Source organism: Oreochromis aureus, linkage group 14 (assembly GCF_013358895.1).
Source record: "Oreochromis aureus strain Israel breed Guangdong linkage group 14, ZZ_aureus, whole genome shotgun sequence".
In the NCBI taxonomy this organism is placed as follows: domain Eukaryota; kingdom Metazoa; phylum Chordata; class Actinopteri; order Cichliformes; family Cichlidae; genus Oreochromis; species Oreochromis aureus.
Window position 1 is genome coordinate 35,519,321 of NC_052955.1, and position 14,962 is coordinate 35,534,282.

The following is a 14,962-nucleotide window of genomic DNA, read 5'->3' on the forward strand; positions in this document are numbered from 1 at the left end:
CTCCACTGTGACACACACAGACATCATGCTGGTCGGCAGTGACACACTGCTCTGGTATCTGCACATTAGGTCTGACTCCTGGTCTAACTGGAAGACTGAAGGTATGAATGAGAGCTTTCTCTGTGGAAAGTAATGATAGGATCATATCGCATGCTTGACAAATTAAAGAGCGGGGCCCATATTTCCACAACGTCAGCTCTAACCTGCCAGCAGAAGTGAGGGCAGTTTCTTTTTTGGGGGCAATACCCAATTAGAAAACATTTAGTAAGTAGCAGAAATCTAGTTCTGAGAAACACTGAATTTAGACACAACTTAGACAATAATAATGAATTCAACTCTACATGTTAGGAACATGTAGAGTCTGAAGAAGTCACTTGGATGGGTGACGAAACGTTTCTCCCACTGAAAACACTATGTCCAGAAGAACAGAATCAACCTTTTGGGGTAAAAGGTGAACTTTGACCTTTTAAAACCAAAATCTCGCCTTGTGTGAAAATGTTCCCTCATTATGCACGTGAATGTTATACGGCACAAAATGTTTTGACAGGTCGCCATTACCAAACCAGCTCATCTCAGTCCAAATCAACGTTTTTCCCAGAATGTTTTCAAACCCCCAAAAAGCAGCACTAACAGAGTGAGACGGACGTGTTACAGTGACTTTTGACCTTTGACCCCATAACACAAAACAAAACAAGTTTTGAATCTAAGTGAAGGTTTATGTTAAATTTAAACATGAGAAAAAGGGACAGATGAATGGTCTGGAAGCAGATTGCCTTCAGCCTTGACTGCTGCCTGTGTGGAGGCACAAGCAGTTATCAAGTGAATAGGACAGTTTGAATAGCTATTAACGTTCTCAGCAGACTGATGAAAATTATTACCTAAAGCAGCTCAATAGATGTTTGTCAAAGTTTGCTTGAAGTGAAAAGAAATGTGCAGTTTGTCTGCCTCATACAGGAGACCTTATATGTGACACTCAATCCTTCTGTTTTCACTTTTCTTCTGCTTTCTATGATGGACTTGTCTGAAAAATAAAGGCTCTGTTGCTTTTATGTGACGCTGAGCGTGTTTGTGATCCTAACATTGTCTTACCCTGGCCAGGTACTTTATCTGTATGTCAGAGGTGATGCAGGCATTGCTGTCTTCTCCACCATACTGCACATTGCCGAGATGGAGCACGCTGGCGATTATGTTCAGCAGCTCCTACGCAGAGACGGAGGGAACAGGAGTGAGAAAAAAGGAGAAGAACAAAGGGTTGTGGCGTGATAAGATTAACCTGAAGTTACTGCTGAGGCTATCTTTATGAGACTGATACGAGATGCTTTGATTAAAGTTAAGATCCGGAGAGAACAGGAATCCAAGTCAAACACACACACACACACACACACACACACACACACACACACACACACACACACACACACACACACACACACACACACACACACACACACACACACACACACACACACACACACACACACACACACACACACACACACACACACACACACACACACAAACACTCTCAGCAACAAACGCCCACAGAGTAGCAGAAACAACCCCCTCAGGCACACACAGTTCAGTGTTTGCAGCACAGCCTGTAGTAAAAACTGTTCCATGGGCATTAATGCACACTGGATTATCCATGCTAAACTTGTATGTTCCCACAAAACTAAATACATGCCAGCATGGCCTTTGTCCTCACCTCCACCTCGTTCTCACTGAAGCCAATCACAGTCAAGGCTTTCCTCACTACCTTCCAGTCACTGCGATCGTTGATGGAGCTCACTTTGGGACAGTTTCCCTGTGGAAAGAAGGAAAACATGTGAACAACCTAAAGCACTTTAAATAAACATGCTGCGTATTTACAGTCAGTTTTAGCTTTTCATCCCCTTTATTAAACATGTCCAGCAAACCCTACAAAGCAGCTAATGTGCAAATTGCTGTTTACAGGTAAAGTAAAATCCTACTTATATGTGAGCTAAACACCTATTTAGACAAACACAAATGTGAGGTGCTCTGCTCGGTAGCTGCTGGGAGGGGGAGAGTTCAGCTAGTGTCTTAAAGGCAGACCGCTCCCCTGAGGACCCCTCCGCACCCTGTACCGTGAGGTTATTAGCCAAGCTCCCATTGGGACAAGCACACAGTGCAGGCCAATGGCTTCTGGCAGGTCACAGAGAGAGAGAGTGTGAATCTTTACAAATCAGTTATTCATCAGCATGTTTCTCTTCCCATCCAAAGGTGGGAAAGCAGTTCCTCCTGAGCAGGCAGCATGCTGCAGTCTTATTAACTAAACCAAACACTTCTATTTTATAATTAATAGCAACCTTTGTTTTTAACATGTTGATTACTATCCTAGAGACCCCTCAAAAAAAAACAAACCCAACCTACAGTTTAGGAACTCTACTTGTCATTCCTCTGCTCTGTCCTCACTGCTGCAGTCTAATCAAAGAAAATCAAAGCACCCAGGCTATGTTGAAGCTGGTGCTGTTTGGTCATGAGATAATCCAAGGAGGACCTTAGGTTACCTCATGATCTCTGTAACAGCAACACACACACACACACACACACACACACACACACACACACACACACACACACACACACACACACACACACACACACACACACACACACACACACACACACACACACACACACACACACACACACACACACACACACACACACAGTGCCATTAATTTGTCATCAAGAACAGATTTTTTTAATCCGTTCACCATCATTCTGCTCACTGAATGTCGGTTCTAACACATCCCTGGACACAGTGGCAGCTGCTTTTCCACATTTTCACATAGGAGGAGCTGCATAGCAATTTTTCTGATGGACTCTTTTTCAGTGTAGATTGCAAAAAGACCAAGTTAGAATACATGAATGGGCAGTGCTAACACTGCTAACACTAAGGATTATGATCACATCCATGAAGATAAGACGCTCAATAAAAACTCTGACCAGCTGCACCACAGACACACAAGTTCAGGTACTACGTTCTTACTTTGATCAGGTACTGGTACTGCTGCGGGTTCCTCTCCAGGCCCAGGTGTCTCAGAAGGTCCTCCTCTCCCCCTTCGATCAGCTGGTAGAAAATGTGGAAGTTTCTCTCCCCGTGGTTCTGGTGGACCACACGCGACTTCTCCAGCAGATAGTTGATGATGTGACCTCCCACTGGGGCTCCCTGCCGACGGAACAAAGGCCAGAGAGGGAGGGGGGACGAAGGGGAGGAGGGGGAGAGGGTGAGGCTGGGGTACTGAGGTGTGATTTGGGGTTGATATTAACATGCAGGTTCCACAGGGATTTTGTGGTCCGTAATAAATGGACCCACAAAAAAGAATGAAAATGCATGAAACCTTTTCAAGAACCAAAGCTTTTCATATTTTACGTTTATTTTAAAAAATAATGCATTAAGCGATTCTCATGTTCGAGTGTTGAAATGCAGCAGCAACATTTGAGATTCTACTTGCTGCACTGGGATAGCTTAAAGTAGCTTTTAGTGTAAATCAGTGTGCTGTGCTCACCTTGAAGTCAAACTGAATGTCCATGTACTTGCCAAAACGGCTCGAGTTGTCATTACGCAACGTCTTGGCATTGCCGAAAGCCTGGAAGGAGGACAGAGTGGGATAAGGAGCAGAGCGATGATTGATAGATTAAAGAGGTAGAGATAACAGGAAAATGGAGAGAACAAGTGTGATAAGGACGGGTTGACAGACGAGGAAAAAGCAGGAAAGGAAGGAGAAAGCCACAGCCATTAGACTCCCTGCAGTGTCTGTCTAGGACAGTAGCACAGATTACAGGGTACAGGGCATGCACACAGACTTAAAGACATCTGGAACACATCTGGCTGAGACATAGAGACACCTAAACAAGCGCTCTTGAAAGCTCCAGTGCTTGTGGACCGCCTTCATCCTCCAAAATAAAGGCTTTTATCTAAACACACCATCATTAACCAGGTTATTCAAAATTGAGGAAAAAACATGTTCGGCCATTATTTTTAGCCAAAATGGCACAATGTCTCACCTCGAGCACAGGATTGGACTGCAGCAGGCGGTCCTTCACCGTCTGCACCTGCTCGCTGGCTGGACAGGTGACAGCATAGTACTGCAGGATCTTCTTGGACGCCTCAGTCTTCCCGGCACCGCTCTCCCCTGAGATCAGGATGCACTGGTCCTTCCCCTCTGTCCTCATGGAGCGGTATGAGTTGTCTGCCACTGCATAGCTGGAGGAGTGAAGCAGAAATAAATTCATTATGACTGTAAATTACAGTTTCGATAGTTATGATTACCAATGATAAATACTTTTAAAGACCATTTTACTCTTACAAAAAAAAAAAAAAAAAAAAAAAAAAAAAAAAGCAGATCAAGAGGTGAATTGGAAATAAAATTAAACACATGATTACTGTTCAGTCATGATGATGAAAAAATGCTGTGCTGGGATAACTTGGAAAACTTGCATTAGGAATGTGACATATGACAGCGCCTCATGGCATGTGAGCATGGAAAGATAGCAGACTACCCGTGTGAAACAGAAAGGTCAGAGTGGAAAACAGCCTGTTTCACTTACAGTATAGCCCAGGGGTGGGCAATCTCAGTCCACGAGGGCCGGTGTCCCTGCAGGTTTTAGATCTCACCTTGGGTCAACACACCTGAATCACATGATTAGTTCATTACCAGGCCTCTGGAGAACTTCAGGACATGTTGAGGAGCTAATTTACTACTGTAATTCACTATTATCAGGAAGTCCTAAAAACTCGCTGAGAAGCCTTCAGCTAATCCAAAATGCTGCAGCAAGAGTACTGACAGGGACTAGAAAGAGAGAGCATATTTCTCCTGTTTTGGCTTCCCTTCATTGGCTTCCTGTTAAATCCAGAATTGATTTCAAAATCCTGCTCCTCACATACAAGGTCTTAAATAATCAGGCCCCATCTTATCTTAATGACCTTGTAGTACCATATCACCCTATTAGAGCACTTCGCTCTTGCACTGCAGGCCTACTTGTTGTTCCTAGAGTATTTAAAAGTAGAATGGGAGGCAGAGCCTTCAGTTTTCAGGCCCTCTTCTGTGGAACCAACTTCCAGTTTGGATTCGGGAGACAGACACTATCTCTACTTTCAAGATTAGGCTTAAAACTTTCCTTTTGCTAAAGCATATAGTTAGGGCTGGACCAGGTGACCCTGAATCCTCCCTTAGTTATGCTGCAATAGACGTAGGCTGCCGGGGATTCCCATGATGCATTGAGTTTTTCCTTCCAGTCACCTTTCTCACTCACTATGTGCTAATAGACCCTCTGCATCGAATCATATCTGTTATTAATCTCTCGTCTCTTCCACAGCATGTCTTTCATCCTGTTTTCCTTCTTTCACCCCAACCGGTCGCAGCAGATGGCCGCCCCTCCCTGAGCCTGGTTCTGCCGGAGGTTTCTTCCTGTTAAAGGGAGTTTTTCCTTCCCACTGTCGCCAAAGTGCTTGCTCATAGGGGTCATATGATTGTTGGGTTTTTTCTCTGTATTTATTATTGTGCTATCTACTGTACAATATAAAGCGCCTTGAGGCGACTTTTGTTGTGATTTGGCGCTATATAAATAAAATTGAATTGAATTGAATTGAATTTAGCCATTTAAATCAGCTGTGTTGGTTCGAGGACACATCTAAAACCTGCAGGGACACCGGCCCTCGTGGACTGAGATTGCCCACCCCTGGTATAGCCTGTCAGCCCTGTGCTGCTATCACCACTGCCATGTTGTTTCAGCTTGTTTGGAAATATTAAAAAACAGCCCCATGACACTAGCTACATCATTTTGTATGCATACATTGAGTTATACTGTGGAGGGTCAGCTTCAGGTCAGAGGAATTCCCTCTCTCTGGTACCATCATTTGCTTACTTTTCTTTCCACAACTCTTTGCCAAAGCACATCTTTCTTTCCACTCAGGGGCCGAGAAAACATTTACGCACATGCTTGAGTGTTTAAGGTGAGCGAGTTGGAAGAAAAACGAAAATACTAGCAGTGGTTACAGCAGAGAGAGAAAGCTCGCCAAATGTTTCGATGATGGCACTGGGAGCCTTTATAATGCTCGGCATTGTTTCTCTGACCATTTCTGTGGCAACCTTTCAAACAAACTTTAACTGATACAAGGACAGACAGGCCTTCACAGCATTATAAGCTAGTGACTCTGCAAGACTGGCACTTAGAGAAAATATTCCCACATGCTCTGTGGCAATATAACGTCATTATGTCATCGACAGGAAAAAAACCTCACAAAGCTTCAACAAATTCCCTCTTTTAGGCTGTAGGAGCAAAAACATGACCACAGTACACATACTGTCCACCATGAATGGTGCAGTCAGTGTTACAGAAATGTGATTCACCTAACAGCACGGAATCATCCCCCCAAGCTTTCACTCAAAGATATTATTTATATAATCCAGGATTTACAGACAGGCACACAAACATAGGCCTTTCACATCACAGGAGCAAAGATGAGGAAAACACTATTTGTTATGATGGTAGGCCGTGAAGAAAAGGCTACTTAAGAGTCAGTCATAAAAGTTAACGCCTCATTCCAACAGCACAGTCCATGTCATAATAGTAAAAACAACAAAGCCAACAACAAACCATGGTACAGTCACTATCAACAAAATAGCAGTCAAAGAACAAGAGTGCTAGTTCTGGAAGCTTTCTGATTTCAGTCTGTAGCCCTCCAACAGTGTGACTACCATTGAAGACCGAATACTATGGTCCTCTGAGGTTTCAAAATGAGGAGGTCGTAAGCTAACATCACGTTTCTCCCAGACTGCCTAAAATGCACCCATGAAGTTTGGATGCAACATTGCACCTCAAATGCAGTCTTCAGCCCATGCTGAATCAGTATGAGCTGTGCACTGTGAGATCCACCGAGGCTGACATTACTTACATGTGTGGTGAGACCTCGTAGAAGTTGACCCCACGGTATCGCTCCATGTGGTTCTTGGTATAGATCTCCAGGTCTTTGTACGGGTTAACCGACACCAGCACTGAACCGATGTATGTCTAAGGAAAAGGAAACGTGAAGTCACATTACATGAAAATGATGGACTTTTACTACTACCACTTTGTTAGTAGGATCCTGAGTGTGTATTGTGTGATAGCAATCACACAGTAGCTTTATCAGAGACACGTAGACATCTTCACTGCATGTCTTACCCTGGTCAAGCATGCTGTGAGCCTTTAATTCAGACCTTAATGCCCAACATTATTTTTCCCTTGCTTGCTTGAGGACAGAGGTAAAAATAAATAATCGAAATAATCTCTGCATCATTCAGAGGTCTGTCGTCTTCGAAGTGCAACATAATACTGCATTTTAGACTGGTGAGATACAACCCCCCCCAAAAAAAGAAAAACAAACAAACCTCAGAGGTCCACACTAAAGAGAAACAAGGCTTGTGGCTCACTGCTCTGTTTGACAGCAGTGAGGTCATTTTCACACAGTTACATCAGGCTTAGAATAAATATTTAAATAAGTAAAATATTTCAGGAACTCATAATTTAAAATGTAAATAAATCCTTATGAAGAGTGCTGGGACACAGGTCACTATCTTTATGATAGCAGTACACATGTCCATGCCCCCACGTTCACTCACATAGATAAGGTTCTCTTTGAAGCGTTTGCGTAGGTTCTCTATGAAGGCTGCCTCACTGGTGTAGTTCTCCAGCAGGACAAAGTCCTGCACACCCACCCGGTCTCTGGCTGTCAGGGCCGACTCCATCATAGCCCGCACCCCGTCACTAGCCACCACCTACAGGAGCAGAGAGGGAGGGAGGAGGTGTGGTTAGTGAATGAACATACCGAAACAGAGTAACACTTCATAAATCACAATCTGCCGGTCCCACGCAAGGAGAAACAGAAACTCTACAGCACGCAAGCACGATCCATCTTCATTAGGGGAGGACTGAGAGGACTGAAGGGAAAATCACGAGCTAGAGCAGCACCAAGACACAATGACATCCTCCTGAAACTCAAACGTGTTGGATCCAAGAGATTGTGTTTGTTTTATGGAAGTGCTGAATACTGCAGCATGCTGGCTGGCCTTGAAGCCACTCCTTGTGAACACTGAAGTAAATAAAACTCTCTTCATTCAGTATTCTTTGATGTTTTCCTTGTACAACTGGGCTTGGCCTTCTGTGGTGTGCTGGCTAATCTTACTCACATTCAACAGATATGTATAGCTCACTGCTTATTATTAGAGATCCACTAACAATTTGTCATATTTCTAAAAGGTCTGATTTGCTAGTATGAATTTTGTTCAAATTCAGTTTTATGACAAATTTTAAACAGTTATTAACTTCCACATTTTCTCTATATTGACAGCAGATTACAAGTCCTGCTAACACTCCCACTTGAATCTCAAAATGAGTTGTTCCAGGTTTCTGCGCAGATCTAAAAAATAAAACAAAACAAGAAGCACTGGGAGAGCGCACACCTTCACCGAGCCAGCTCACTCTCTGGGCACGATTTACTTTGAAGCGAAGAGTATCGCATTTTCCATATATCTATTTTTTTTTTAAAGGTACTTTAAGAAATCCACAGTGCAGTAAAAACAAGTGTGGGCTTTTATTATTTGCCCATTTTAATATACCTGACATCATTCTGAGTATGGCTATACCACATGTGTAACAATCAGGTCAGCGTTTAGTACATTAGTTTCAATGTTTAGTAATGAATATCAAGTAAGATGTTTTTGATCACAAGTTAATCCTGTTATCCAAATAATAAGTATCTCTATATAGCATTACTGTCACATAGACCTTCAGATTAATCTATTGATCTTGCAGGAGAGGTCAGAGGTCAAATATAACATGACATTTTAAATCTTTATATAGTACCTTCTATACCTTACACAGCACAGTTGTAAGAATCAGATCTAAGTTATAAGGCTTTTTGTCACTAGGTTGACCTAGAAGACGTTGGTGGATGCAAGTTAAATTTTAATGGATTGTTAACATGACCCCCCTCTCCACCCATACAAAGTTTTATTCACAACTTTTCAAGCTATGGTGTTTACAGACAGAATGACACTCAAGCAAACACAACCAAAAACAGGACCTCCATGACAGAGGTAATAAAAAAAGATTGCAGTACTCCATTGATTTATTGTTTATTCCACAAAAAGTAAAATCAAGTGAATCAGGTTCTAAGTGTGACGTCTAAATATACGTTTTTCGTTGTGAAACAGTCAAAAATTAGCAGAAATAGCAGAATATTTTAAAATTTGAACAGTGAAAATAGCATAAAAATTGTGGAAGTAGTTAAAGTCCAAAAAACGTACGGAAGCAACTAGAATAATAATAAAGCATAAAGAATAAAGAGAAACAGGAACTCAATAGTGTGGATGCTTAATCAGCATCCACACAATTATGTTTAAAAATATAACAATGATAATAATAATAATAATAATAATAATAATAATAATAATAATGATAATAATAATGATACAACATAAAGAGCAGCAAACATGTGGAAACAGGTGCAGAATTCTAACCATCTAATTCTAACCATTACAACTTCCCAAGCCCCCCTCGTAGCTTGAAGCCTACAGCAGAAAACATTCAGCCCAATGCTGAGAAATACTGTTTGAAGTTTACAAGCCACTCAAAGACCTCCAATTTATTCCAACACATGCTGCAAAACACAACCAAGTGTCTGCTTGTACATCATCCAGAACTTCCTGTAGAAAAGCTTCAAAGAGCTTCAACTAGTCCTAAAGAATTAGACAGAGAGAAGGCCAGGAGCCGGGCTGTACAAAGTTATCACTCTAACCAAAGTGGGCAAAGTCACACCCAGGTTTCACATATTCAAAAACACGCAGGCAAACTTAAGAGTCAGACCTGAATTTAAATTGAACACTTACATGTTTAAGTTCATCAATGCCTTTGACCAGGAAGCCATTTTCTAAAATAGATGTTTGAGTTTTGCGCATAAGATTGCGAAAGTTACTGAGATCCATGTTGACTGAGTCGGACTTAAGCAATCTCTGAACAACTTGTTTCTTAGGGCAGAGGCAAAGGTGGCCGGTGCAAACGCAATGAGTGAACACACACACACACACACACACACACACACACACACAGTATAGCAGGTGTTGTTGTTGTGTTATGTAGCACAGCAGTCTTCAGCCCCCAGGAGATCACAAAGAAGAACTGGAGACAGATAGGGAAGCTGAGGGTGGAGGGAGGAGAGGATATATTAATTAGTGCTAGGTGAGACCAGAGGGAAAAACACTGAGGAGAGAAACAAAACGAGGAGAGAGGAGATGAGAAATGCGAGGTTATGACTCCAGTCCTTCTCCATCACTCCATTTAAACTGTGATGGCAAGTTAGCAATCCTCCCTGAAATTCCACACATTTCAGCAACCCATTAAATCACTGCAGCACGCACGCACGCGCACGCACACACACACACACAGAGTTTGAATTTCACACAAGCATGCATTAATATGTTTGATCCCTGCTTTCAAAGCAGAGTGGTAGTGTCCCAGGAGCTTCTGTCATGGGATGCTGGTGTGGACCTTGTTCCATGTCTGTAAACACAAGCGGCACCACGCAGGTTTCTATAAATTAATAACATTAGCGAGCATTGCACGTTACGTGTATGCTCTTTAATTAAGTGAACCACCCCTGCACTTTATCCTCACAGCCTTTCACAAAGTCTACAAGGCAGGCCATTAAAGAGCCGATTCACTTTAGAAGTTTATGTTATAATGGTGACTCAATCTTTCACCTCTTTTACTTCTCCGAGCTATTAAATGTACAATTGGGCACATATCTGCTCATAACGACACCATAATGGCACAAATCCTGAGTGTAGAAGAGAAGACCATTACTATTGGATAATATAGCCAGGCCTGCTCTGATGTTTGCCTGTATGGGTGTGTCCTAATATCTAAGGTCCTGCCCTTCTGTACAGATGTTTCTACTCAGCAATTAGGCCGGAGAGGGGAGGTAAAGGGCCACATAGCCTTTTTAGTTTGCAGTTTGTGTGTGTGTGTGTGTGTGTGTGTGTGTGTGTGTGTGTGTGTGTGTGTGTGTGTGTGTGTGTGTGTGTGTGTGTGTGTGTGTGTGTGTGTTCCTGCTCTGTGGAGACGAGGATATTTTTGGTCATTTAGCCTTCAACTTTCACTTTTGTTTGATGATCACCTTTTTTGTGTTTCTTTTCTTTCAAAGTTGATAGAAGCTTGTTCGTCTCCTTTAGTTTAATAATTATTAAGAACAACTATTTTGTTACATCCCCGTGGACATTTTAGGGCAACGTACCTCCCACTATCAAATTAATAAAAGCATCACGTTCACTTTAGCCTTCGTGTCTTTGTGCCTCACTATAGTAAATGCAGCTTTAAGGCAAATCAAACCTCAAGAGTGGAGAAAAGATGCCAACAGAACAACAACAGTGAGCGAAATATTCAAATGAAAATGGATGTGTTTAAGCATGTAGGAAGGGAAGGAAAAGAGATACATATCCAATTTAGAGATATTTGCTAACTGCCATGTATAACATGATTAGATTACGGGTACTAGATTGTTTTACCATAAGCATCAAGTTTCACCTCTCAAGTTCTGACTCAAAATTAGACTTCAAAGTAACAACCAGTGAGTCTAACACCGAGACATCTCAGATCATAACAAACATTAAAATCCCAAATCAAGACCAACCAGTCCTAAGTTTAGTCTCAACTTAAGGGGTAGAGTCAAATTCCACCCCAAGACCAACAAGTTTCAAGTTAAGGATATTAAAAAGGAACGAGTTAGATATAGTGGATCATCTAAACTGAGCAAAGTTAAACCTTACGCGCTTTTCTCATGTCTGAATGTGATGGTGTCCTGCGACTTTACTTGTGCCTGCCAATATGACAAAGTGCATCCATTTGATCTGATTTACACAACACTTTAATTTCTTTTGCAGAATGTGAAGTCCATTTATGGATCAAGAAGTCATGATTCCAGGACAGGTCACGTGACTCCGGCCTACACCTCATTGTGATTTACTGATACAACCATGTGTACATATGTGACCTTGTGTGTGTGGTAACTGGAACCTATACATCCCTGTATAGCTCTGGTGACCTATTGTTTGACATGTGTTCAAAAAAACAAAGAAACTGCAGCTGGAAGTGTGTGAGTGTGCGTATATACTGTGGCATTCTCTGGTGTCAGTCATTGCTGAGTTGTTTTAAGCTAAATTCCCACCTGTAAAGTCAAATAAGCGTTGTACTCTGATTTCTCAGTTTGAGTTTTCTGGCTAAAAAAACCCCAACTGTCTGATCGCTGTTAAGATTAACAATTAGCTTCTTAGTTTTCTTAATCCAAACACACTGCTGTTACTACAGCTGGAGACAAACTTCCTGCTTGGATGATTTTTCCTGAGAAAGACTCAGCAGGCAGCGGGTGTTCAAACCAAACACAGGGGAATATTCCATGTGGGAATGGCTTAAATCACTGTTAGGAGCAGCAGTACTGACATTCATTTACATTAAAGGAGCCATGGTTCATTACAACAGCGTCCAAATATTGTGATGCCTGGGACAGAAACCAGAGCCTTATTTCCTCACCTCTCCCCTCCTCTTCCTCCTCTATACATTGTCACCTCTCATTCACTTTCTGTCCTTGTTTTGGTCTCCCGTCCTCTCTCTCCATTACTTCATTGTTTCGCAACGCTTCATTCACTGTTTGGCTTTCCTGCTCCCGGGTAATGCTCCACACCGGACCTCCACCCGTCTCAGGAACACACCAACTACGTGCCAACCCAGTTCCTACATGTCGTCATGTTTTCCAGAGCCTTTGCTGCAAAACAAGGCAGCCTGGAGCCAGGTTAGCAGGAGGGAACCTGGAGAGGTGCACCACTCTGCTAAGACGGTGCACCTCTGGTTGTTTGGCACTGCTGATTGGCTAGTCCACTGCTTTGGTGCAGACTTCATTATCTGAATATCTACTGGACGTTTGGTATAGACACTTAATGCTTTCCAATGATACATTTTCCTTTGATGATCCTGTTACTTTTACTCCAGCACCACCCCACAATGACACTGACATTTCAAGTATTCACCTGTTAGTGAGTTTCCTACCTACAAGTATATTTTTAAACCCATCCATATTGATACTGGTACGGTTTAATGTTCCGGGCCATAACTGCTTGGACCTCTTTTAATTTGAATCCCAGTTCACATTCCAGTTTATGCTCTACTTTTCTAGTTTCTAGGTCACTTGGCACAAATTGGCATATATCTGAAGGTTGTGGCAGGAAAGGCATCTGTTGTAAAAACCATCTGTGTCAAACTGAATATGCGGGTATATCCACAGTGGCAACACCTTCCAAATAAGCGAGTGGTGTAAAGACGTGTTTGCGTCTTTGCATTGAACGAATGCACCTTTCTAACCAAACTTGCTGGCATTATCTGACAGGACAATGCTCCACCCGGTTGTCCCAATATGGTGACTTCTGGCTTGAATACAAACCAATAAGCTAATGTAGCTGCAAAATGCATGATAAGGAAACAAATGGGTAAAACCATATTGGCTACACCCATCTTTTATATACAGTCTATGATGTGTGTGGACTGTCATAAACGAAACAAAAAAAATGTTCTAAAAGTTTCTAAAACATCCACTGTAAGAATTATCCTTATTAAAAGTATTCATTTTAGCCTATAATAATCCAGAATATCAGTATAGTTTAGGGTTGTTTTTTTTTACTGACAAATTTCATTTCTTTTATTTTATCTTCTCTACCATCATTTGTATCACTGTCCTTTCTCAAATGACCAACTGAAAAAGCAACCACATGTAAGAGAAGCAGAGAAAGGAGAAAGCAGAGGGGTTTGATCATTCAGGCAGCCTGTGAACAATAGCAGCTCTTTCCTTGACCTTTACGTTGCTGCGGGCACGCTCACAGAGCTCAGATGTCACTCTGTTTATGTAAACCTCTTCTAACCTGCTGCTTATAACGCACAGTACAGTGCACATCGTGGAAGTACAGATGGATGATGAGAAGGATTTTAAGACGGCCAGACTTTTCAAACGAGAATTTGAAATAAGGCAAGTTTGAGTGTTTCTATCCCGTTGGCTTATCTGTGTGCTGCTTAATCACTGTTGATACAGTTGCAACAGCTTTCCACTTAGTGTTTGGTCCATTTAGTATCTGGTTGCCATGGTGAAACATTTTGAAATGTTTTGTCATGGCAACCAGTAAAAAGTTGCCTGTGAATCCAGCAGAGATGTCTGATTACACCGATATTAACTATGTTTAACTGATCTCAACTGCTTAATCAGTAGTTACCTCTTTAAGTTTAGGGGAAAAGGAAACCATTCACCCAGTTTTTCAATGAAATCTAGTTTGCATACCCAAATGGTAACTCACAGAAGAAGACCGAAATGCTTATAAAAATGTAGTAATGTAGCCTTGAAAAAAATCTAACACTGAACGGGTGGTTGGCAACCTGATGGATGTTATCATATTTAAACATTTTTTAAAGCAGCCATAATTTCGTACTTCTAACTTTAACATCATTTAAAGCTTGAAAACCTAAAGAGCTCAGGCAAAAGTGCTTTAAAAAAAATTTCAAATGTAAGAAAATCTTTATTACTTGTCCTAAACAATAGTCAACACTTTAATTAAAAAAAAAAAAAATCAATAAAAATCTACAAGTTCTAAATGAGCACAAGCGTTAGATGCAGTTCTACAACAAACAGCTACTTAATTATCTGGATTATTTTGGATGACTCAATTAAAAGGAATCTTCCGCTGTTTGAGTAATGCAGGTGTCGAACAGAATGGTCAAATTCAAGCAGCAGAGGCCCAGATCCATTCTTCTTTGGTAACTATTGAGGGTCAAATTCAGAAGCCTACATTTCCCATAATGCACTCAAATGGCCTCTTTCATTCAAAATTAATGCTTTAAAACATTTGGAAACAGTGTTTTCTCA

The 14,962-nt window shown here is 41.6% G+C and overlaps 1 protein-coding gene across 4 annotated transcripts in view; it reads right to left on the bottom strand.

Annotated features, from left to right (window-relative positions):
- LOC116323716 (unconventional myosin-Ic) overlaps positions 1–14,962 on the bottom strand; it is a 67,306-nt gene that overhangs the window by 14,908 nt on the left and 37,436 nt on the right. For all 4 annotated transcript variants that reach the window (XM_031744126.2, XM_039622543.1, XM_031744128.2 and 1 more), the window contains 7 exons: positions 7,629–7,784; positions 6,923–7,038; positions 4,033–4,231; positions 3,534–3,614; positions 3,014–3,193; positions 1,706–1,804; positions 1,090–1,200 (listed from right to left, as the gene is read on the bottom strand). In XM_031744126.2, coding sequence (XP_031599986.1) covers positions 1,090–1,200; positions 1,706–1,804; positions 3,014–3,193; positions 3,534–3,614; positions 4,033–4,231; positions 6,923–7,038; positions 7,629–7,784 — 942 coding nt within the window. The remainder of the gene's footprint in view (positions 1–1,089; positions 1,201–1,705; positions 1,805–3,013; positions 3,194–3,533; positions 3,615–4,032; positions 4,232–6,922; positions 7,039–7,628; positions 7,785–14,962) is intronic.